We start from the raw sequence: 24291 nt of genomic DNA on the forward strand, positions 1-24291 counted from the left end.
ATAACGGGATGTGATAAGGGCAGAGGTCCTTGCTGGAATCACTGTTGCATCTGTACCACGTGGAAGGGGAAAAGCTGGGCTGCCAGGAAAGGGTTGCTGCCCACCTATGGGCTCTTACAGATGTGGTGCCATCCTGATTAGCTGCACATTTGAATTTGGTCACTGTAAAAAAGACTAAGAACTCACAACAGCAGTAATTACAGGTCAGTGAAGATGTCTTGCAGTTATGCAGAGAAAAAGCAAATTTCAGTACAAGGATTACGCAAACTGGCAGAATAAGTAAGCACACAGTCACCTTTTTTTAAAAAATAGTGTTTCTACCACTTCAACTTCATAAGAAAAAACTTGGTGGCATCAATCAAGTACACTCCAGAGCAGTAATGATTCCCAAATAGAAAAGAGTGTGAGACGTGCACTGAGATGGAGAAGATGTTTTTGTTGTTGTCTCACGTAGACTGTGACCACATTAGCACTTGAGACTACGTTGGTGTCCTGATAAACATCACTTTGGACTGTCCAGTGAATGTAGGTGCTAAAGTATAGAACCATATTTTTTTTTCAGGTTAAGCCATTAAATATTAGTTTTGTGATTTAACAAATTCATAGCTACAACATGCAGAAAGACTGAATAGTCTCTTGATGAAGTGAGCAGTAGTATACATTTTATGGCAAAGAGAACTGATGGTTGCCAGACATTTCAGCAAAGTACAGAAATACTAAGTATTTAATATACAAGGATGGCATTCGATTGTGTAATCATAAACAAAAATACAAAGGAAGAGCTCTTAAAAAAAGAGAAAAAGAAAGAAAAGCTGTACAGTCAGTTTATCAAACTACTGAACAGTGGGAATTGCATTTTTTATTCTGGCTTTAAGAGAACTTCTTCATGAAGTGCAGTTTCAGGTATGCAATGGTAAGGAATATTACTGTCATGCAGGCGAGAGCCAGGTGGTTCTGCCACAGGCCCCAGGTACTCGCATCAATGCCTTGTTTTTTCAGGTATTCATCACCGCTACAGAACCTATGGATAAATACACACACATTTACAAACTTAGTCAGTTTGAGGTGCCTGGGAAGATCCCTAGTGCAGTGTGATTTAATGTCTATAGTAGGCCAGGCAAACACCAGCTGTATGTCACTATTTTATTTTCTATTTGTAAATAGCTGCAATCGGCTTCCTGTAGGAAGCTGGAATGGATTTTTTGAGGCTGTGTAATTGTAGTGTGCGTTTCTGTGTTTCAGTGAATGCAGTTAAAAGCAAGAAGCATAATGCCAGATATTTCTAGCTTATAAATACTAAATATGACAATAAGCAAAATGTTCTTTGCAGACAGAATGTAAAAACCCAGTCAAAACTTCATTTTCCGTATAAAAATTCACAGACTCATGCGGTAGGACTTTCTAAGTCACTGGCAGTGTAATGTACCAAATTCATTTTAATATACCAAAATACTTACATCTCACTTATCTGTTGATAATTATCGTTGCTGATTAAGTTTGTGTTGTTACTGCTGCCGCAAAAGTTCAGACCAGCCAATTCATTGATTTGTAAAGCCTTTTAAAAGAAAAGAAATAATGACAACACGAATTAGTAGGTAAAGAAATATGTTAACAAGATGAGATATAATTCAATTCAAAATTATTCTAAAAATGTGATGATATCACCACTTATTATGTTGGCCAAATCCCCATTTTTTAGCCAAGCAGCACAGTTCTTTTTCTTCTAAGAAAGGAATTCATGCAGTCCACATGCACATCACCAGGCTTCAACACTTCCCCCAGGCTGGACTATTTCTGCACAGGCATATTAAAGCCCAAATTTATCTGCAAAACATCACCCTTGCTTAAATTATGAAATGAAAAGTTTTAGCTCGACAGGTCTTTGTTTGTCTGATGCAAAAGAGCAGAATTGTGTTTTAGGGATAGCATTGTTATTTACTCTGTATTGCTTTTGTCCAACTGCATTTCAGTGGACGTGGTCCCTCTCGTGTGGTGAGAGTGTGTCTCGTATGAGGGGTTTCCAAGATACCGAGCGAGCTCTTCTAAACAGCAGTGGGTGCTGGCTGATGAGAAGCCTTTCTTGTTTCAAGGTACTGCACTGTGTTCTGAGGTTGCTGTATTTAATTAGCTCATGGGCTCATTAGCCCATCAAGTTTGGAGTTTTCTTTGTCATGAATGAAGACACTCCTTTCTAGGTAATCTTTTCCAGATCTGTACACAGGAAAATACAGCACTTACTGTCATTCCGTATCGAGGGATGCTAAAGTATTGGAGCCAGGAGAGCCAGGACACGATGCTTGTGAGGTTGACCAGCAACCCAGAGAAAATCTAGAGACAAGGATTACAAAAAAACCCCAACAGTAACAACAAAAAAACAAATTATACATTACATGCTGTTACCATGTGTTCTTTTCTAGCTCTTGACTCTGCTTCTTCAGATTAAAAACAAGTGGAAAGGCATTTCTAGAGGAAGAAACTCTTCCAGTGGAAGAACACAGGAGAGGGAAGGAGTCCCTTCTGCTGCCCAGCTTTGGGCTGTAACCCCATGTGGTTCTCACGAAATGTGTAAGGGGGAATGCTTTCACCCATGCCTCAAACTCAGATGCTTCCCATCTGTGGGTCCCACATGGGGTTCACATGAAGTGCCTGCTGTTAGTTGGGGGTGCGGGGCGGGTGGAGGTGTGTATTCACTTTTGCTCCTGTGCCCTGAAACTGAGGCAATGTGGGTTTTGGCTGTTGGTTCAGGGCTGCTGTTTCTCATTGTTTCTGGTGCCTGTCTTCTAACTGTGGCTGTTTGTGTGTTGTCTGGTTGACGTGCCCGGTGGTTGGCTCTGGCTGAGGAGGGCAGCTACAGTAGTGGTCTCAGAGAGCAGGAGGTTGTGGGTCATGTCCTCAGCTAGCCAAATTTGTCTTTGGCAAAGCTAAAGAAGAGTGAACGAAATGTAGCCACAGGCCCCTTTTCTGCTTTCCAGGCAGGATGCTGCTGCCAGAGCCACAGAGAGAGGGTAGAGGAACCTCTCTCCCTCCCTTTCACACCCAGCCCCCCTAGTCCCTTGGTTCTTTTTAGTTAAAAGGAAAAATCAGAATATTTCGCCCCACAGTATCAAAATATTCAAATCAGACGAATTAGGATAATTGACATGCTTGACCCCACAGTCTTTTTGCAGAATTCAGCTGAACGCTGTGCTGGTAGGATTTCTTAGATTTCAGCATTGCTAGGATTTCAGGATTCAGTCTAGAAAACTGGATAATGCTACTCACAATCATAAAAACAAATGTGATAGTCATTAGCAGGTTTGCCACAGCGACCACGCTCTGTCCTGCTGCAATGGCTAATGCCATAGAAGTGGCTGCGTAGGACACCATCATAAGGGTAAACATCATTGTAAAGAAGGCTTCTATTGTTGGTTTCAAACCTTAAAGATCAGAACAAGAAGGGTTTCAGTAAGATCCTGCCAAAAGCTTCTCCAAAACCTGAACACTATCCTGACGTATGTAGTGTATTCTGCCTACAGATTACATTTTGTCTGACAGCATAGGCTACATCTCTGAGACCCAGTGGGGCTTGTCACAGTCCGTATGTGTATACCATGTCAACAGAGAGTAAGATGAATAATCATAGAATCATAGAATGGTTACAGTTGGAAGGGACCTTAAAGATCATTGAGTTCCAGCCCCCCCCTGCCATGGGCTAGTCCTCCCACCAGACCAGGTTGCTCAAAGCCCCATCCAGCCTGGCCTTAAACACTTCCAGGGATGGGGCATCCACAACTTCTCGGGGGAACCTGTTCCAGTGTCTCACCACCCTCACAGTAAAGAATTTCTTCCTAATATCTAATCAAAATCTCCTCTCTTTCAGCTTAAAACCATTACCTCTCATCCTATCACTACACTGCCCGATTAAGAATCCCTCCCCATCTCTCCTGGAGGTATTGGAAGGCTGCTACAAGGTCTCCCTGGAACCTTCTCCTCTCCAGGCTGAACAACCCCAACTCTCTCAGCCTGTCTTCATAGAATAGTACTCTGAGCAGTAGTATGACTGTAACTACACTAACATTGGAGACTGAGAATGAGTAGAAGTTACAGTATTGTGCTTCACAGAGTCCAAGGTGAAGGCTTCAATGTGGCTTCAAGTTGTCTATCGAAGGAGAAATTTCTAGTGCACTTCCCTGGGTGGCAGTTGTACAGCATTTCACTTGTTTCCATCAAGAGCTCTCCTAATGGACCTAGGAGTCTTTGAGTAGCTATGAATTTGGTACCAAGGTCTATCTCACTCCAGTTTCACACTCTAAAAGCCTCTTGGTGAAGCAGTTATGTTTCCTATTCTTTTGGGCAAAAAACTCAGACCGAAGTGAACTGTGATTATTCTTAAATTTTACTTGTACTTTCAAGCTTCTGGGACATCCCAAAAGATGTCATGATCTGAAACCTTACCCTAGGAAAATAGCCTGCTTGGGACATATTTTGAGGTTGATATTTGAAGGGTTGTAAAAGTTGATGCCAGAAATTTTCAGTCTGCTCACTAACCAGAAGGCTTACCAGAAGGGTCACCAAAAATAACAAGCTGATATTAATTCACACACTATTAAGTTTTTAAAGCAAAACTTTTTCTTTGATAGGTGTTCTTGCAAGGATGGAACCAGTATCTTGTAAAAGCTGCCGAAAGTTAAGATGGGCATAAATGAAAAGGAATAAATTGAACCGATGTAGTAATGGTTATGCCACGCTTCCTTCTAGGGGCAGTAGAGATGAGACATGTCACAGATTATGACAGGAATGCTGAAATCATTGAAAGTATGTTTTTTCTGTAAACAGCATGGTATACTAAAAGCAAGCACCATGCCGAGGTAGTGCTTTAGCCTATATAAATCTACATGCACTTATATAAAATGTGAGTGCCTTGTTGATTTATTGAGAGGATTGTAATGGGACTGTAGGAGACCATACTTGCCTAACATGAAGTAAATTATACAGGTGAAGATGATACTTGGCAAAGTCCTCATGGGCAGTAAATCAGCCATTAGCTTTGAGATGAAATACACAGATGTTCTGTAGTACCCACTGATATATTCATGTCTGGAACACAGAGATATGTAAAGCATATTACAAATTTAATCCCTAAAACCCAGTAAAATTATTTTCACCTGGAGACATATGAATTCTAGCTCAAACTGGAAAAAAAAGAGTTCTTTCATGGTTAGACTGTAATGCAACATCCAGTGAGCCACACGATATGGTAAGAGTAGCATTTTCATATGCAAATGAATATGGATACTCGTGCACAGAATTTTTAGTAAATATGTGTCATGTCATCAAAACAGAGAGAGGGAGCAAAGTTTAAATAATTCTGTACAGTGTAATCTGCATAGCTTTAAAGAATCCAGTTATGCGGTATTTTCTGTCCTTGCTAGTGAGTCACAAACTTATTAGTCAATACCTAAACTGGGTATTCAGGGTTTTATTTCCTACATATCTTAATAATTTTAAACTCTGAGCCATTTGCAATCATAGGTACTGTTTTGGGGATTTGCAGACTACTCACTAACAGACTATGAGAGAGCATTTGCAATGAGCACTAGCAGTGAAACAAGTTGAAAAGTCTGCACTAGGTGTACTTGAATGACAATTAGCTACAGCAGGGCAAACAAACAAACTCTTTAACAGTATTCCCTGGTAACTTTTTTTTGTAATATTTTACTTACATAAATATCTTTTTTTCCACAACAAAAAGTTCAATAGCTGAAATGCTGCTGAAACACTGGTTGGTGGTCAGAAAGAACATTGCACCCACTCTACAAAAAGCAAAACAGCAAGCTGTTATTAAAAATGTGATGTAACTGTAGTTCTTCTACTACAGCCCATGTAAATCCCACTGTAGTCCCTGGGCTCGGCAGTGTGTGACCTCCCATCCCAAATTCCATGGGAAAAGGCTTGGCTACAAGTGTGAGTCCATAACAAAGCTGAAGTAGATGTGGTACATTTTTATTTGCATGCAAGGAAAGTATTCCCTCTGATGCAGTCAATGGATAGAAAATGAACTGATTTTCCATATTTTTTTTTAATGTCATTTTCTGACATGTTAAAAATTCTCCGTCTGTGAGGTATTTGTCTGATGCAAGCTGTGAGGAACTAAATTAGCAATGTGAGAAGTTGTTTTCACCTTTTCCACAAAGACTTTGCTTTCACACTTTCATATCCAATTTAAAACTGGGCCATTGTAAAGTAAATGGTATGAAATATTCCAAGACCAAGAACCCAGAGTTTTCTTGGTTACAAGCCCATTTGTCAGGTCATGGACCTACAGCTGTCAAAATGATATGTAGACCAAAATAATTTTAAAAACCAGATTTAGATGCACCTTCTGACTTCCCGCTGGTAAACTCTAGTGTTTATACAGAAGCAGTTGCAAAATCAAAGCTTTAGTTACCCGATTTCATGTACCCAAGTCTGTATATTTTAATCTTTAACCTTTTTATCCTGGGGAAATCTTTGCAGGAAGTTAGTTAAAATGCTGCCATGCTGAAAAAATCCTTTTAAATATGATGTCTGCTGTTGGCAGCAGCAACCTGACTGGCACTGAAAAAATGTCATTCTACCGAAGCGGCATTACTCCCTTCCTTTGGACTGCCTGTCCAGGGTACAGCACGGCAGGGCAGAACTGCAGCCCCTGCTTACTTTATGGGGACCTTGCTAGAGGCAGAAGAGCGTCCTCACTTCAAAGTCTCCCATGTAGGCTTGGCCTTACATGTTGACGTGAAAGGAAGCATTTGCTTTACAGAGGTAAGTATATTTCATAAAGAGCTCGTGAGTTCCTTCTCAGCCTTCAAGCTGTTTGTTATCCTACTGCAGCAATGAGGGAGCTTTCTCAAATCTTTGGATATCCATTACCTAAAATGACTAACCTGTTCTGTAGTCCAGTGGAGTCCTCTTTAAGTCCAAAGAAAATAGCACCTACAACCAATCCCAGTAAAGCCGTAACACACAACTAAATATAAAAAAAAAAAAAAAAAAAAAAAAAGAGAAAAAGATTATAAAAGAGCGGAAAGGAGCGTGTGAAAGCAGCCCTCCGGGTCGCTCTGTTCCTCAGCGGTGACATTTCCTGTACAGACCACAACAAAAAAAAAAAAAAAAAAAAAAAAAAAAAAGAAGAGGAAAAGTATTATTCTCATTGCTTTCAAAGCTTCAACAGTTTTTCTGAAACATACAGTGGGTGAGTGTGGATTGGCAGGAAGCATTTTCAGAAAGGAGAAAAGCTGTTACAGATGGGAAGGGAGTAGATGGGTGTTGAGTCTTGCACCCCGGTATTGGGGTCACAGTGGGTGACTCCCCATCTGCTGTCAGTGGCAAGAGTAACTTAGCTCTAGGGCTGGACACAGCTCTTCAGTGCAGTGCTTCTGCGGTGGTTTCTTTGGAGCCACCTCAATGGTGCTTTGAGCTTGGCAACCCGTAACCAAAAGCAGTCTTTCCTGACTGCCGGGTTCAGGATGACAGTTTATTTTCATGCTCCACGCTGTACAATTGCTGGGTTCTATCACACACCCTATTCACGGGATTCTTTTTAACATGAGCAAGATACTACAACTGGGCTATAGGTTTACTGATATTTGCAGGCTGTAATATAATTTAAATAGCAAAGATACCAGCTGCCTCAAAGATATAATTTGAAAGACTTAAGTGTATACATTGCAGTTTTTTATGCTAAATGCAAATGACAAAAATCTCAGCAAAACGGATGGTATCGGGCAGTTCTGCCATTTCTGATCACAAGCAATGCATGAATCCTAAGACCATAAACCCGTTGTTGATCTGTAGTACCCTATGACTAAGGTCCTGCTGAAAGGGAAGGTAATATAAAATGAGGTATCAGAGATAATTCAGGTCCTAAGCCAATTGCAGAGGAAAGCAGGGATCATATCAAGACTAATTTGGAGATTAATGAAAAAAGGCTTAATGAGCCATGTACCTCTCAAAGAATGCTTGTAAAATCCACCCCTAATGAGGGTGGGGAGATAGAAAAGATTGTGAGAAACAAGTCAGGACTGTTAACCTTGGGGTATTACGAGATCTTTGCAAGACTAATTCTTGTCACAAGGTCAAGCTTTTACAAAGCAATTATTAAGGATCTCCATACTATCAACATACACGCACACACATAGGCTCAAAGCTTTTTAACCTCAGGGATTATGGACTCATTTCTCCTCCACGCTGGTCATTTCACTCATTATATAAATCATGATGAAGATAGTTTCTACCCTTCGTTCAGGAGCAATTTTGTATTGGCTCCATTAAAATTGCTGAGAATTGCAGTGGGAGATTTCTGGTGCTGGGACTGCAGAGTTTGGCTTGTGAGTTAGGGGATTTCTGAGGATTAGTCGTTCTGCAGAGGTCAGCCAGGCATTCTTTCTTTTTGAAGGCAATGCACAGCTTGGAAGAAATCAACACGTTTTGTGTTTGATTCTTCTGAAAAATCACTACTAACAGGGCCAGCCATGCAGAACATGCTTATCTTCCATGGCAGGTGTTGGATCCTGGTGTGGTCTTCATCACATCTTCTCCAGAAGACCTCATCACTATTATGAACAGTCAAATGACACGAGACTGAAAATATTTTTATACTTGAGCCAAGTTCCAGCACTTCATTGTGTGATGGACTTTAATTCAGCATGCAAGTGTAGTCCATTACCCCACAGTACCAAGCCTGGACAATTAGAGTCTGAAAAATATTCTTAAGCAAATGTGTGAAACTCCTTCGGAGATAATCTGCTCCTGGCTGGGAGCAGCAGACTAGCCTGCTGCAAAAGGTCTTGCCTCCCAAAATCTTTCAGTAGTCTAAAATTAATTACTGAACGGTTCCTCATGCTGCTTATTTGGGAGTGTTCAGGACACCTTCTAGTGAATCATATTTCCACTCTTTTGAACACTCTTTCATCAGATGCTTACTGCAGTCAAAATATGAAGATGCAAAACCATCCCGATGATTTATCTAATACAGGAGTGGAACCAAATCAATTTATACCACAAAAGGATAGATACAAATAGCATTACCTGAGCTATGGAAGCTTGAGGGTTTCCTAACAGATTTTTAAATGTGCGCCTGGATACCCATTTCAGCTGATGAAGGAAGGAATTGGCATACGTGATTTGTCGGAAAATGGCTTTTGTTTTCTTTGTATTTCCCAAAGAAATATTCTCTAATGCTGTTTTTGTTTCTTGGTAGTAGGTGGAGTTGGAGTATCTTTCTGCTAACTTCTCGGCCAAGGTTGTATCATATTCAGTACGTTCTTCTGCTGAGAAGACTAAAAAGAAAAGTGACTGTTTCTGTAAGGGTCAGGAAGATTATTAGGGATTTAAGCCAGGAGACATGTCGGGGCGGGAGAGTTATTAATGAACCAGAAGAATTAAAACACAAGTTTCATTCCCATGATTCATTGTACTCAGTCTTATAGCATGCAATTAAAAAGAGTCAATATAAATAAGACCAAACCTCTGTGTATGTGCAACCTGTCCCACAGGCATTGTCTTCACAGCAGGCTATGTAAACACTTCTCTGCTGATAAAGTTTCAAACTGGCAGCAATCTGACTTTTAATCAAAAAGTGATTCCCCCCACACACCCCCCAGTTTCTGTAAGTGGTCTGTTTTCACAGATCTGATAAAATAATCCCAGACCTCCCAGACTTTTAGATCCAAGTAATCCTGCATATGTCTGCTTCGTTCGAACTTGTGAGTCTGTCATAAAGAAATTTCAGCTGGAGCTCACTTTTTTCTCAACTGTTGTCCCATGTGAGCTTTTCCAATGACAAATACACGTGTTGCCAGCTATAATATTAGTCGGACCCTGGACATACTCAGCATTTTTGTAAAATGCTGGTTGCTTCTTTGGTAAAGGATATAGTGAAGGGCACATAGCATATAGTTATTTCATTTCCCTTTTCATTCATGTGAAAAGAGCGTGCTATTAATGAGTAGCAACTGATAGGATGAAAAAGGGTGCTGCTGAATGTAGGTGAGATTTGATTTGTTAGTTTGAGGATAATTTCTGCCTTACTACAATTTCAGGGAAACATCAGGAGAATATCGGTCTCGTAGCTCTATTCCCCTCTCCCACCCTACTCAGAGGCAGGAAAACAATAATTTCGTAACAGATGAACCATTCCATTAGGTAAAAAATACAAGTCATAGCTGCAGCAAATCATGTCCCTAAGTGCAACAATTGTCCTTGGCTTCTGCAGGACTTCATTTGGTTTGCATCAAAGATGAAACAAGCTCCTTCTCTGTGTCGAGAAGTGACAAAACAGCTTCTTATATTTCCAGACATTATAATTTCAACACAGGAAGATATTCTTTCACCTTTAACATCTCGTAATTTGAGTGTGACACAAAAATATACAGGTCATTTTATGAAGAACTGGATAGCAATGATAAATTACTAAATACCTATTTATGAGAGGCAAACTGTTCTTGCATAGACACAAATGTTTTATATAGTTGGGCTGTATGTGAATTTAGTACTTACTTCAGGTTATGCTAATTATTTTTCACTTATAAACAAAAAGGATTTAGGAATAGCATGGTGGTTTTATTTTTTCCTTTTAAAGTAAAATGGATCAGCAGTACGTAATACATAATGCATATGAATAACTGTATGCTTGTACACCACGGTTATTGGTTGTTTGACACCTGTAACAGCCTTGTGCTAGACACCTTCTGGCAAAATACATGCTGTGATAATTTCACTCAGCTCTGGGTTTCATACCTGTGTTAGCGTCATCAGTCTTGTTCATTGCCACCGCAGTGGAATCTCCATTAATGATGTCCAGGAAAAAGTCAGCAGGGTTGTTGTACGGCTCACACTGGTAGCCTGCGGTGACAGGATCACAAGCCCTAAGTGGTGGTTGTGTACCTGGCAAAAGCCTGAACACAGCCACACCGTTGTGCCTGTTGAGCAGCCTGCACCAGAAGCATTGCAGCCTTCAAAAGGTCCGTGCTTACCCAAGGGCTGAATGGCACTGCCTGACACCTCTGCCAGTGAAAGTAAAGGGACAGCTGGCAATGTGCCCTTCTCAACCATAGCCTGGGCTTTGCCTAATTAGATGCACCCATGAACGTTGATTAGAGGTCAGCCCTATCATCCAAACCCACATACAGGTCAAGAGGTGAAACACCAAAAGAAATGCTTAGCCTGTTAAAATCCCAGGTTTGCTATTATGCACTATATCCAATTCTGATCAAGCACTATTGGCATTTTATTCAAGTTAGTGCAAATTAAGGCTGTTGCTGCACTTGGCCCTGCTGTGAGTTGTGCTCACCGACAGACTGGAAGTACTCGATGGCATTCTGAGCGGGCCCGTGGTACAGCACTCTCCCTGCAGCCAGCAGTGTCAGGTTGTCAAACAGTCGGAATATGGAGTACCGAGGCTGGTGGATGGAGAAGATTATTGTTTTTCCTTGTTTTGACATCCTGAATGTGAAGTGAGGAATGACACAGATATTAGCGCTGCAAGTTGATTCAGTATTTAGATAAGAGAATTTGCAAGTTCGGTTAAGCCTTGGTTAGTTTGATTAATTTGGCATGCCAGAGAGGGAAGGGGAAAGGAAAAAAAATAAAAAAGAAAAAGAAAATATTTAGTTCATATTTATAGTGGCTGTGTGAGAAAAGAAGGATCCTTCTCACTAGGAATCTTGTTGGAGAGGAAAGTCCTGGGAAGATTTTGATGCAAACAAAAAGCTCTGGAGAGAGGTATTTGAGTCCTCTTCACTTGTGGTAAATGCAAAATGATTTGAAATTTGCAAAGAAAGAGTGTGTTGTACTTGTTTTCCCAAAGATAGGCCTGAGATTTTGTGATGGGGAAACAGCTACCTGTGTTCTAACTACCATCCATATTAAAATCAATCACCTTACCAGACTGTACAACAGGTATATTGATCACTTTTCTGGCCTGGGCAGACATGAAAATAACTGAAGTTGTCCCTGACAGCTATCACAGACAAACTGCAGTCCCAGCAAGTACACGCTTTGTGCAACATACTTTCTATAGTGCTCTGAGCAGCTACTTTACAGTGAGATAATTCACACAGCTAATAACCCCTTTGCAGCTTTGGCTCACTGGTAAACAGTTTCATGTCTGATTTCCCTGTTTGCTCATTGTAACTGTAATTTAAGTCAGGTACAACTGAACTGTGGCAGAGTTGAGTGGTGATAACAGGAAGCTGTTTCCAGGGCCATCACCTTTTCAGTAGCAGTAGGACAGCGTTAGCAGTGCTGGCATCAAGCCCTGTAGTTGGTTCATCCAAAAACAAGATCGCAGGATCCGTGATGAGCTCCATTCCAATATTGGTCCTCTTCCTCTCTCCTCCAGACACCCCACGAGTGAACTGGGTGCCAACCTGCCACAAAACAAGAAATTTGTCTCGTTTCGCCTGGTAACAAATACTGGAGTGAGCAGTAACCTATCAGCCTGTCAGCATTTGGGAAGAATTGTAAGGAGCTTTGACCCTACTCTCAGGTACAGATGTAGCTGTTACCTCACACATAGGCCATTTCTTAACATTTGTATTACTTGCTATGTTCTCTTTTTCTCCAACCACAGACTACCTTTCCCCTTCCTTGCAATGTAATAGCATACAGCAGCATCAGTGCAGAGTCTGTATGGATTGCCATACAAAATGTTATTAATTTTATTACTGAAATAGTCCGTTTAATTTTACTTTTTTTTTCTCTGCCACACTGAGCCATTTGGTTAATTAAATACATCACTTAATATTTGGCCATGATTTAAGCACCGTATTTACATGCCTTACCTTGGAATCTGCCACTTTGCTCAAGCCCAGTTCATTGATGATCTGATTCACTCTTTCATTTTTTTCCTGTTCCTTCACTGACCTTGGCAAACGGAGCGCTGCCGAGAACTTCAGATTTTCTCTTACAGTCAAGGTTCCCATCACCACATCATCCTTCATTAAAAAAAAAAAAGATACTTGATTATCAGCTTAGCAATTTCTATTTTACCCTATTAAAACTGCATCTACCTGTGGTTTATGTTTTCCTTGCATGCAGAGGGACAGTAGCAACTGCTAGAACGTGCATTAAGGTGCATCTTCAATGCTTGTGTCATAGCAGAGAGTTGATTTCATGCACACAATTATATTTGCATTCATCGCCAATATAGGAACATGCTCCATCATGCATGATATCAAAATGCATAAATAGCAACATACTCAAAACAATCCGTCATGTATTTCATAGAATCATAGAATGGTTAAATTTGGAAGTGACCCTAAAGATCGCCAAGTTCCAACCCCCTGCCCTGGGCAGGGACACCTCCCACAAGACCAGGTTGCTCCAAGCCCCATCCAGCACAGCCTTAAATACTTCCAGGGATGGGGCATCCACAACTTCCCTGGGCAACCTGTTCCAGTGTCTCAACACCCTCAGAGTAAAGAATTTCTTTCTGGTATCTAATCTAAATCCCCTCTCCTCCAATTTAAAACCGTTACCCCTTGTCCTGTCACTGCACTTCCTGACAAAGGGTCCTTCTCCAGCTCTTCTCTAGGCACCTTTCAGGTATTGAAAGGCCGCTATAAGGTCTCCCCGGAGCCTTCTCTTCTCCAGGCTGAACAACCCCAACTCTTAGCCTGTCTTCATAGCAGAGGTGCTCCAAACCTCTGATCATCTTCATGGCCCTCCGCTGGACCCATTCCAACAGGTCCATGTCCTTCCTGTGCTGAGGACTCCAAAGCTGGACACAGAGCTCCACGTGGGGTCTTACGAGCACAGAGTAGAGGGGCTGAATCACCTTCTGCAACCTGCTGGCCAAGCTTCTTTGATGCTGCCTGGGATGCAGTTGGCTTTCTGGGCTGCCAGTGCACATTGCTGGTTCATGTTGAGCTTCTCAACACCCCCAAGTCCTTCTCCTCAGGGCTGCTCTCTATCCTTTCTCCGCCCAGCCTGTATTTGTGCCTGGGATTGCCACATCCCAGGTGCAGGACCCTGCACTTGGCCTGGTTGAACTTCATGAGGCCCACCTCTCAAGTCTGTCCAGGTCCGTCTGGATGGCATCTCTTCCCTCCAGCGTGTTGACTGTGCCACTGAGCTTGGTGTTGTCGGCAAACTTGCTGAGGGTGTACTCAATGACTCCGTGTCTCTGACAAAGATGTTAAATAGCACTGGTCCCAGTACTGACATCTGAGGAACACCACTAGTCACTGGCCGCCACTTGGACATATTCTTGGACATATTCTTACTTTATTCAGTTTTTTGGAAGTATTGAGTGAGATACTGAAGGACTAAAGGGACCTAAGGAGCAACTACAGCTCAGGTGTGCATTTGTTAATGCAGCCTCAGCCCACCACAGCAGGGAGAAGAGAAGGAAGGAAAAGAGAAATTGTGCCCATGTGGGGTAGAGTGAAAGGTAGGGGTTTTTTTAGCTACTTGTCTCTTGCAAAAGCAATCTGTCAGCTGTAGGAAGTTCAAAGGGTTATGTGTGTTTTGAGAAACTACCTTTCTGTAACATGCTGACCGTACTTTTATAAGGCGTTTCCATAGATGCACCTCTTCAGAGCTTGATAAACTCTAAGGATGCTGCTGAGCACAGGTAGCGGGGATGGGAAAGAAATTAAAAGAGGGGTGTGGTTTTCCTTCTTTTGTGTCTCTCCCCAGCCCACCCTAGCAGGGCAAAGGTTTTGATAACAGAAAGCATACTTGGAAAATACTCCAACGCATATCGGTAGCCTACAGCTGTTCCCCAAAAAGAAGGGTGACAAAGCATTGACTCCCATTGACTGTAGAGCATTAAGAAAAGCCACTCAAATACGAAAGAGAGTCTCTTTCCTAGAGAAGGGTGGGTGTGTGGAGAGTTGTTACTGCACCAGCCTCAACTCCTGGATCAAGGCATGGTATTTGCAACACTGCACCAACTTGTTACAACTGCAATCAGAAGGGGACAATAAAATCCATACAGTGATAAAAATTACTTACCTGTACTACGTATCCAGAGGTACATTTAAAGTTGGCAGGCTGAGGAACTCCATTGATCAAAATGTCACCAGAAAGCCCATGAGGATCCTTTCTTGCAGCCAAAATGTCAAGTAAACTAGGACAAAAGTTGGTTACTTTATCAGTTGAGCGCACAGGAAGTAAGCTCTCTGAACCACAAACCCAGTTCATGGGACAAACAGTTACATAAAAGCATCCCATGTTAAACATTTGGTATTTAGAAAAGCCCCAGCAACTTTCAAGGGCTGGGTTTCTTTTGTCCTAGTTTCCTAAGGAAATTAGATCGATTCATTTTCATAGTGCTTTTGTGTCCATTCGTTCAATAAAATGAGCCTAACCTGGAATGCTATGTAAAGATTGCGTATCAAGCAAGTGTGGACTAAAACTGAATTACATTTTTGTTGCGTAAGCTGATTGTCATTTTTGAATTCAGGTATTTCTGAGAAACCAGTGTGATTTGCATAGACCTAAATGAAATGAAAAATCTTTCCCTCAAAGTATTGTCCATTACTGCTAAATATGTGCAGGTTCATTATCTCCTTGGTGTAATTTCTGTATAGGGCAAAGAGGGCACTTACGAGGATTTACCACTGCCAGTGGGTCCCAAAATTGCATTTAGTCCCGGTCTCATGATGCCACTGTAAGACAAAACAGATAGGCTTTACAAAATAGTGTGTTTTTATCTCTCTTCTCTTCCTGTTTCGTCTGGTAGGCTAGAGTAAATTATCTGTAGAACTACCTTCTGCATCCCATTAATTTTGGAATTAATGAAGCTGCCTGGTCACAAACAATATTTATGATCAGTCAAAATACACCTTAATTTTTATTCCTAATTCAAGAACTAATCTTCATATAATGAAGACAACACAGAAACTTGACTAAAATGTAGCAAAACACATATGCATACTTTTTGCCCATGGATCTCTAGAAGTGAAGCACACACTTGCTTTATCCACATGCAGTTCTACAGGTATTCTCTTAGGAGAAAGAATAATGGCCCCTGTGGACAGAACATACTATGGATTTGTCTGTACTTAAGAAAATGCAGCTGATAGTTTCTCTGTATTTGATTTTAAGCCACACGAAACTCAAAAGGTTTTTTAAGTATTTGGGGAAAAGACCCTTTACAAATTATCCAGTATATGGAACTACTACTGCCTTTTTTATCCTTTTGCTGGAGCATGTGAAGGTGTCACTGCTACTTTTCCTGACTAGCCCCTAAAATCTGAGCTCAACAAGCTTCAGTGCACACAAGAATCACACTGCACATACAAAAGCCTGTCTGTATGTTATGATACCAGGTTTATCTTGAACTGCACTCAGGTACTGATTGCTATCAGCAATCCATGTATCAGGGATCTGAGTACTTGACCATGGGTCTGGTGCTGTACAGCTGTTCTTGGGACCTACTGACATGCAGGCTAGGAGGCTTGTTTTTGGCCTTCCTGATGTGTATTTGATTCCTTCCATTTCTTATTGTGGAAATTGATGGTTCCACAGATTTAGAAGCACACGTTATGTTACATGATATGAGATTTTAACAGAAAAAACCCTATATGCAACAAAACAAATGCAAATGTTGCATTTTTTGAAAGGGAAAAGAGTAACGTGTGTTAAACATTGGTCTTTTACAATAAGCCACAAGGTGGGTCTTCTGCTCACATCGTTGAAAATGACCAATGTCAGCCAATTGAGTTACCATAACATATGGATCTTGAGGAGGGTAGGAAAGATTTTAATAGCTCTTGTTTAGGAGGTGTGGAAACTGCATGGGAAAAGAGTAGGACAGACAGAGCTATACAAAAGGGCAAATATTTATGATAGAAATTGGAGTTAGGGAGCTGAAAGTCACGCGTAACTCGGAATGGCATGTTCTATGAGTACTTGCCACTTAGTTTAACTACTGAACTGTGAATGGGCAAACTCTATGCATAGATTATTGAACAAAGGCCATAACGACGTTTCTTTCACTGCAGCAGTGCTCATGTTGGGAAAAAAAAAGGGGGAAGGAAAACAAGAGAAAAGTTTACATCTCTTGAAAGTTAACCTAACCCTCATTTACATTACTGTCTTAAACATTTTAAGTTAAAACCCTCAAAATTAACTTTCCCAAAGGCCACCTTCGGGAAGGAGGTGCAGGTATTGAAGACAGGCTGTTGGTATCTCAGTTAACCACCACAGTGCAGTAGGAGGCTTGGCAGGCAGTGCAAAACAGCCACAGCTGGCTGGCGTGCCCCGTGCTGATAGCGCCAAGGAAGGCTGTCCCTCCCTGGGGCAGGGGAGATGACAGCTCCCCGCCCTACCGGCGCAGCCATATTGACTGAGGACCACTGGGGCCTAGCTTAAGTGCAGTTGATGGCAAACACAAAGCAACCAGACATACATACAATTTTTCTAAACCTTGATCCAATCCTATTTATTGTGCTCAGAAGCTGAGTGACATGAGTGGACTAAACTGTCCGGAGAGAAACAAGACATACACATACTCTAAAGATATGTTTAAATACGTACTTGACATTTCTCAGAACTTCTTTATGGGTTGTTTTTTGAAAACACAGGAACCCAGTCTTCATCTTCACATGGTAGGAGACATTGTGGAAAGTTAGTACGCTTCCTCCCTTGCTGGCCGAGTCTGGAGAGGACTGGTTTCTGCTGGGGATACCATTTGTATTTGAGTATGACATCTGAATACTTAGGTGTGGCTGGCCTTCTGCCATTTTTCCTGTATAAGTAAAAAAACAGGAAAGGGGAAGATTTGATTAAGTATGGAGAGGAAAGATATCTGTTGGGTGCAGTATTTTGTGCTGGACCTGCTGTGGGCTTTGCAGATGTCCATCTAGGTCTTTCTCTTCCAGATAGGAAGTATAGGTCCTGTGAGCTCAGCCCTTGAGGCGACACAAAGCTGATGGGGAGCTGAGTCTGCAACATGTGATTTAAGGGAGATAGAAGAGCCTCCCTCTACCCCAATGGTCTGTTGTGGTGGGTTGACCTCAGTTGGCCATCAGATGCCCATCCAGTTGCCCTCTCAGGTGAATCTCTGCTCTGGTGCCTGGACTACCTCCTCCCCCTCCTTCTTCACTGGCCTTGGAGTCTGCAGGGTTGTTTCTCCCACATTCCTCTCTTACAGCTGCTACACAACATCTTTTATGCTTCCTTAAGTAGATTTTCAGAGAGGCACTGCCAGCATTACCAACATGTTCAGCTTTGGCCAGCAGCAGGTCCACTGGTTCCAGATGGAGATGCCTGTGTCTGGCACAGGGCAACCCCAGGTCCTTTCTCACAGAGCTCCCCCTGCAGCAGCACTGGGACATGGGACTAGGACAGCTGTGTCTGTTCTCCTGGTAGGAGGGAGTAGGTACCTCTCACAGCAGGCACTAGCATGACATCGTGCCCTTTCTGGAGGGCTGCCCATTGAGAGAGAGCTGCGTGCTTGCTGGAAACCATAGGTACAAGAAGTCACTCACCAAAAGATTGGCTCAAAATTATTGAGGTCCAAAACGACCTGGTCTTCTGGCCATCTGCTTCATCAGACTTCTTTCTATTTTTGAATGTGCTTAGAGCCTGCCCATTAGCCATTCTTTTCAAGGGGTAGTTTCAATGTAAAGATACTCCCCCTACCTCTATTGCTCCCGCGCAATGGTAACAAAATCTGAAAATTGTTGGTTTAGTTTAATCAAAACAATTTTGCCAAAGGTAGGGGAAACTGGCACCCCTGCCAAATAATTCTCTTCACCTTGGATTTGCTTTCCATGTACAAAATAGCAAGTAGCTGTGTAATAATTAAAATTCTCTCACCAGGTTCCTGTCTGTGAGCCATTCACGTGCAGATATCTGCAGGTGTCCCTTGTACATGCGGACCTTTGTCCCCCTTAAGCACAGGGTCATTTAGGAGGGAGGCAGGGTCTAGCCTCTCTATATATCATGTTGACTCATCAGAGTCTAATTACTTTAGTTGTCACTGGGGGAAATGTTAGTAATGCCCTAGTTCATGGGAACCGAGAGCGGAGACAGCTGTGAGTTCTGGCATGATCAGTCCCGTACCTTAGCACAGCTATACTGCTTGCAGGAAGGCAGGCAAATTATGAGACCATTTCAGACATGCTGTATAAATTTGAGAGCAGTTAATAAAATGAGCCTTGAAGAAAAGGCCGTTTAATCGAATGCAGTCATATGGTCATATAAAAAACCAAGCCCTTATCTTGTTGGTTTGCTAAGGTTACTTGACAGACAGCTGAGCTCTCCTTTGTGGCTATCAGCACAGTGAAACGGCTGGAAGCGCTGCTTTCAGCAACAGCCCTCTCTGCTTGTAAAGACTGGTTCATCTGTCTCCACATGATGCTATCCCAAGTCTAGCCCAAGGTTGCCTCTTCTGACGAACTGCAGTCTTCTGTGCTGGCAAAAACATAAGGCTTAATGTTTTAGTAATCAGTAATCTTGGCCCAATTTTCCTACAATGAAAAGTAACTGTGTTCCAAATACAGTTGTAATAGCACTAGCTTTTATTTAAGCTAAAATGACTTTTGAGTAAGTTGAGCATCAATTAAATGTGCAATGCTTAAAGTCTGAAAGCCTTGAAAGATCTATAAACTGCCTACACTCCTCTACTTCTGGCAGAGAAGATTTACCTACCTGCAAGAGGGCAGCTAATTTTATAAGGCTATTTATATATAGTAGTTTCTGGGCTAATCTGGTGGGACATCAATCATTGCCATTTGAAAGAATGCCTTGGTAAATTAGAGATAAGCATTCAGAACCACAGCGGGAACTTTTCACCTAAAGTCTTAAAGTCTAGCAGATGCTTGCTAGCATGCCAAGCAAGGTACCAAACACTCAGCCACAGAGACACCACCACAGATAGACATTACAAAATCCCTGGAACTGCTGGATAGCCAGCAGCATGATGTGAGTGCAGAATTCTCCAGAAGACAGTGTGACTCTGACCTTGATATATCATTGTATCTATAAGGTATCTAGATCAGTATTTTACTTGATCAGATTTTTTTTCTCAGCCTAATGTTTCAGTATTACAGATGTAATGTTATGTGCAAATGGGAGTCTGACCTCAGGCATTATCAACAGCATAGTTAAATTCTTCATTTCATTTGGGTTTAGGTTGTTTGTTTTTTTTCCAAAGACCAGCATAGAAACCTAACTTAGCACTTCCACTGAAATTTCAGAAATGCTCTTTAGAAAACAAACTTTTAATTTAGGAATGAAAAAGATTCAATTTTCCAGACCAAACTTGACTGGCAGACAATAAGCACAGGGTCAGATAATATTTTCATAAATACAGGATCACACTACTTTCACAGAGTCATTCTTAAGAACACACAGTATGTTGAAATTAAATTTAATTTACCAATCAAGTTATGATTTGATTGTGCACATCTTTGCAAAGAACACTGCAGAAGCTAGATAAATAAATCAGCTACGAGAAGGATTATATCCATAGTAGACAGTCCCTCAATGGCTATTTAATACAGCTGTCAGCAGGAAACCTTTAGTTCGGGAAGACCTGAGCCCAGTGATTGCCCAAATCTGCCAGAGAAAAGTAGTGTTCTTTGCTGTCCCTTGTGAAAGCACTGGTTACTGGCAGCTATTAGTAGAGACTGGATTCAGGTCTAGCTGGACCTGTGGTGTAAGTCAGCATGGCCCTTCATGGCTGCAGCGCGCTCGTGCCACTTGCAGTGACAGGATGGGATGAAGTAGGTGGAAGACACAGATTTGTCTGTGCGCTGTTCCTTCTGATGGCTGCCCCTTCGGGGAAAGCGGTGTATGTGGGCATACATCATTTATCAAAGTAAAAAAAAATATCTATTTCAGATGTTAGGTTAATACTGAAAATAGCATTTTACACTTTCAGAGCTATTAGAATTTATTGCAGAAAGAAATCACAGAATACTACACATAAAACTTGAATGGGTGTTTATCAGTTGCTCTGTGAAATCTGTGTTAGCCATCTCTCTTCTCAAAGAAGTGTAACCATTGCAAGGACTCTGTCACAGCAGCTCCTTGGGATGACAAAACAACAGAGTTCTGGGCGTGCTGGTGAGAAGGAGCCCTGGAAAGTCCCATAACCCAGTTTCTCCCTCTGAGTGGGACTGTCACCAACATGAGACCGGGGTAGCTGTGGCTTTGCCTGGGAAGCTTGTGGAAACCTCCGACCGTGGCAATTTGGATCCCAGCTAACAGGGTGCTGAAAGAACAGGAAGTGCTAACAGTGGAAATAATGCCTGTGTGCTACAGTTAGGCTTCTGGTTTGTTTTTCTTTTTTGGAGACCTTTTTTTCACTGTGGGGTAAGCAGATGCAGTGGGATAGAGTTTGGTAATTTACAAACCACCTTTCAATTTCTGAGCTAACAACAAGCTTCACCATAGGGATACAGGAGCATGCTCCTTTACAGCTAATATAACTGTCAGCTCTTTGCAATTGCTCCTTAGGAATGGATTTTTTTTAAATATTGGTTTAGGCCTTGTTTAAAAAATAATTCATTGCGTTTGATGTGGCACAGAGCCATGAAACGTTTTAAGTCAGAGCATGTGCAGGACAAAGAAACAACCATGATGAAAGTTAATCAAATCAATTTCTATGCAAACTAATATTCTTTAAATGAAGTTTCCTAGAATTTATTGCCACTGGCTTACAAATATCTGCTTTAGATCAGAAATGAGCAGGAGGTTCAATTACAATATGTACTGCCTGCTGTATTCAGAAACATTCATTAATATGATAGAAAGTATTTCATATCCTCATCATATCAACTCTCAATATAATACATTATTTTTACATCAGCTAAATATGAAATTTACTAACTCTTTGGGAATTTTACAAATTTTATTTTTTCCCCCAGATCTTTCTTTTTTATTGCCACCGATTTCAGCATCAATTTCAGTTCAAGCCTGATAGTTTAAGCCTAAACCTTTTCTTCAGAGATATTTAGTCTCAGAAAATTTTGTCAGGAGGCAAAGTACTGGATCTTGAGATTTAAACTTTTATTTCTAACAAAATGAAACTACTTTCTTTAAAATGATCATGAAATCTCTTTGCTCACTGTTTTGATGCACAGAAAATGAAACTCTCAGTATGGTCACTGTCCTGCACATTTTTCTGAGACCTGTACTGTACCAAAGTCTTATTTTCCTTGCTTACACAGGGGCACTAAACAAAAACATAAACAAAAAAAAAAAGGGGCTACAAAGTTCAATTGACTTAAACCACAACAATACCATACCTAGGGTCTTGCAAGCAATTTCAGTAAACCTATTTGTATGCCTTAAGTTATACTGTCTATATAAAAAGCTAAGTAACATTAATTCCTCACAGTCTTCCTGCAAAGATTTTGGCATTGGAGCTATTTGCAGTTCAAATGAAAAAACAATACTATAGGAGCGGTAGTTAAATTGAGACGCGCGTGTGATTCATTTTTTCAAATCCAGGCAGTTATTCAAAGTATTGTATGTATATAAATGTTGAAGTTACTTTAGGAGGAAGAGTTTTAGTGACACAACCAGCTTTCATCACATTTTTCTAAAGGAAGCTGGCTCAAAGCCTTTTAAAAATAGCCAGTTTTCTTTTTTCTGAATGCTTGAACCTGCCAGAGAAACCACAATTAAGTGCACTATTATTTCTCTTATTTTTAATGAGTACAAAGTTTAGTCTTGCAACCTGCGAGCTGAAACAGTACAGTATGTACTACAAATGCGTATTTTAGACTTTGGATACATATAAATTCACAGAAATTGTAAGTATACCTTTTTTTCCCCCTTAAGTTGCATGCATTTACAGGGCTGTAGACTGGGCAGAGAATGGATGTGGGCACGTAACAGAGGGCAGTACAGCCAGCCCAGGGCCAGACTTCTTTCTCAGGAACACGCGTAGGAAATTAAAACCATTTGAGTAAATAAGGATAATGCGATTCAGGCAATCTGTAAGTTAAATGCCAACCGAATTACTAGGGATTTGTAACCTACCTTCTGTGAAAAGAGCCCTGTGTGTTAATTAGAGACCAACTAAGCAGTGCTCTGTGGGTGCAGGCATTTGCACGTGTGTTACCTGCAGCACATTAACATGCATGGGCAAACTCCAAGTATGGGCGTTCCTGCAAAACACTCTAACTTTTCTCCTTTATACCAGTTTTACTTTAAGCCTTGAAGCTTTCATCCCCCATTTATAAAACATATTTTCATTAATTTCTCAATAAATTGAGAAATGAATTTCTCAATAAAATCCCTTGAAAAGCTGGGAAAAGGTAGGCAAGCATTTTGCTGTGCTTCCTTCGGCTGTCGGAGGAAAACAGATGCTGAATTTAATTCCTTATAGATGGCAGAGAAGCAATTCGTGCGCGAGGAAGCAAGCCAGTACACTGAATTAAATCTATCCCAATAAAAGGGCTGAACTGCTGCTCCCAACTCACTTACCAGCAGCAGGTCTGGGGCAGTGCTGCAGGACTGCCCAGGAGGCAGCGGAGGCTGCAGAAGGGAAGCAGGAGCCAGGGAAGAGAAGAGTGTGGTGTGTAGGACCGCAGCCCCGATGGCTCGCTCAGCTGGCAGGGCACCGCAGTCCCACCCGTGTCATCACCTCTGTGGCACAAGGGCAGCCTGCTGGGAGCTGGGCTCCCCGAGCTCCCTCACCCTGGGGAGTCTCCACCCTCTGCCTGCGAGCTGGGGAAGCCAGAGGGCTTTATGGGGAGGGCAGGGCCAGGACGAGCCACAGCTTTCACCTTTTTTTTTTTCCTTTCAGCTGAACAAGTCATAAGTGAGCTGCAGCGCAGCACCTCGTCAGGAGCCGCCCCGAACCACCCGCATTGGCAGCGGTGACATCTGAATGAAGTACAGCATGGGCAGCTGCCAGGGGCTGGCAGCAATGGCCGAGCCAGGCAGAGCTGGCAGGGCGGGATGAATGCTGGCATGGCACGTCAGATGAGGCACAGCTGGCTGTGAATTCTTCTCCCCCAGTGATGTGCAGACAGGTACTACCTGGGAATGTTTTCCTTCAGTTCAAAATGCCTACAGTAACGCAAAAATTTGTACTGAGCCCATCAGAGCAGGGTATTCACAAGATAACATGTGGGCAGGTAATTGATGCTACGGAGGGAACCAAAGCTGAGGCAGCCTACCTTATATGAGGTAAGGGCATTGGTTCCTGGCACAGACCACAGCTTTCCAGGAGCTGCACTAACATCTGGAGTGGCATCAGTGACAAGCACACCACTTCTCCCATTTGCTCCCAGACACGGTTTTGCTTGCCAGGACAGCTGTAGCTTCCGAGTCCAGTAACCCTGACGATGAGGTCGACCA

The 24291-nt window shown here is 41.9% G+C and overlaps 1 protein-coding gene across 1 annotated transcript; it reads right to left on the bottom strand.

Moving 5' to 3' along the window:
• ABCG2 (ATP binding cassette subfamily G member 2 (Junior blood group)) lies at positions 1 to 23633 on the bottom strand. The gene is made up of 16 exons (XM_014961495.1): positions 23413 to 23633; positions 17506 to 17716; positions 15573 to 15632; positions 14977 to 15091; positions 12801 to 12953; positions 12229 to 12386; positions 11309 to 11460; positions 10756 to 10860; positions 9046 to 9296; positions 6903 to 6985; positions 5703 to 5792; positions 4952 to 5076; positions 3262 to 3416; positions 2239 to 2328; positions 1458 to 1555; positions 1 to 1021 (listed from the first exon to the last, which is right to left on the bottom strand). Exons 2-16 carry the CDS (start codon positions 17709 to 17711, stop codon positions 871 to 873), a joined length of 1992 nt encoding a protein of 663 aa, XP_014816981.1. The 5' UTR covers positions 17712 to 17716; positions 23413 to 23633; the 3' UTR covers positions 1 to 870.
• Positions 23634 to 24291: the final 658 nt, after the last annotated feature.

This window comes from Calidris pugnax, unplaced genomic scaffold (assembly GCF_001431845.1).
Source record: "Calidris pugnax isolate Ruff unplaced genomic scaffold, ASM143184v1 scaffold694, whole genome shotgun sequence".
NCBI lineage: Eukaryota > Metazoa > Chordata > Aves > Charadriiformes > Scolopacidae > Calidris > Calidris pugnax.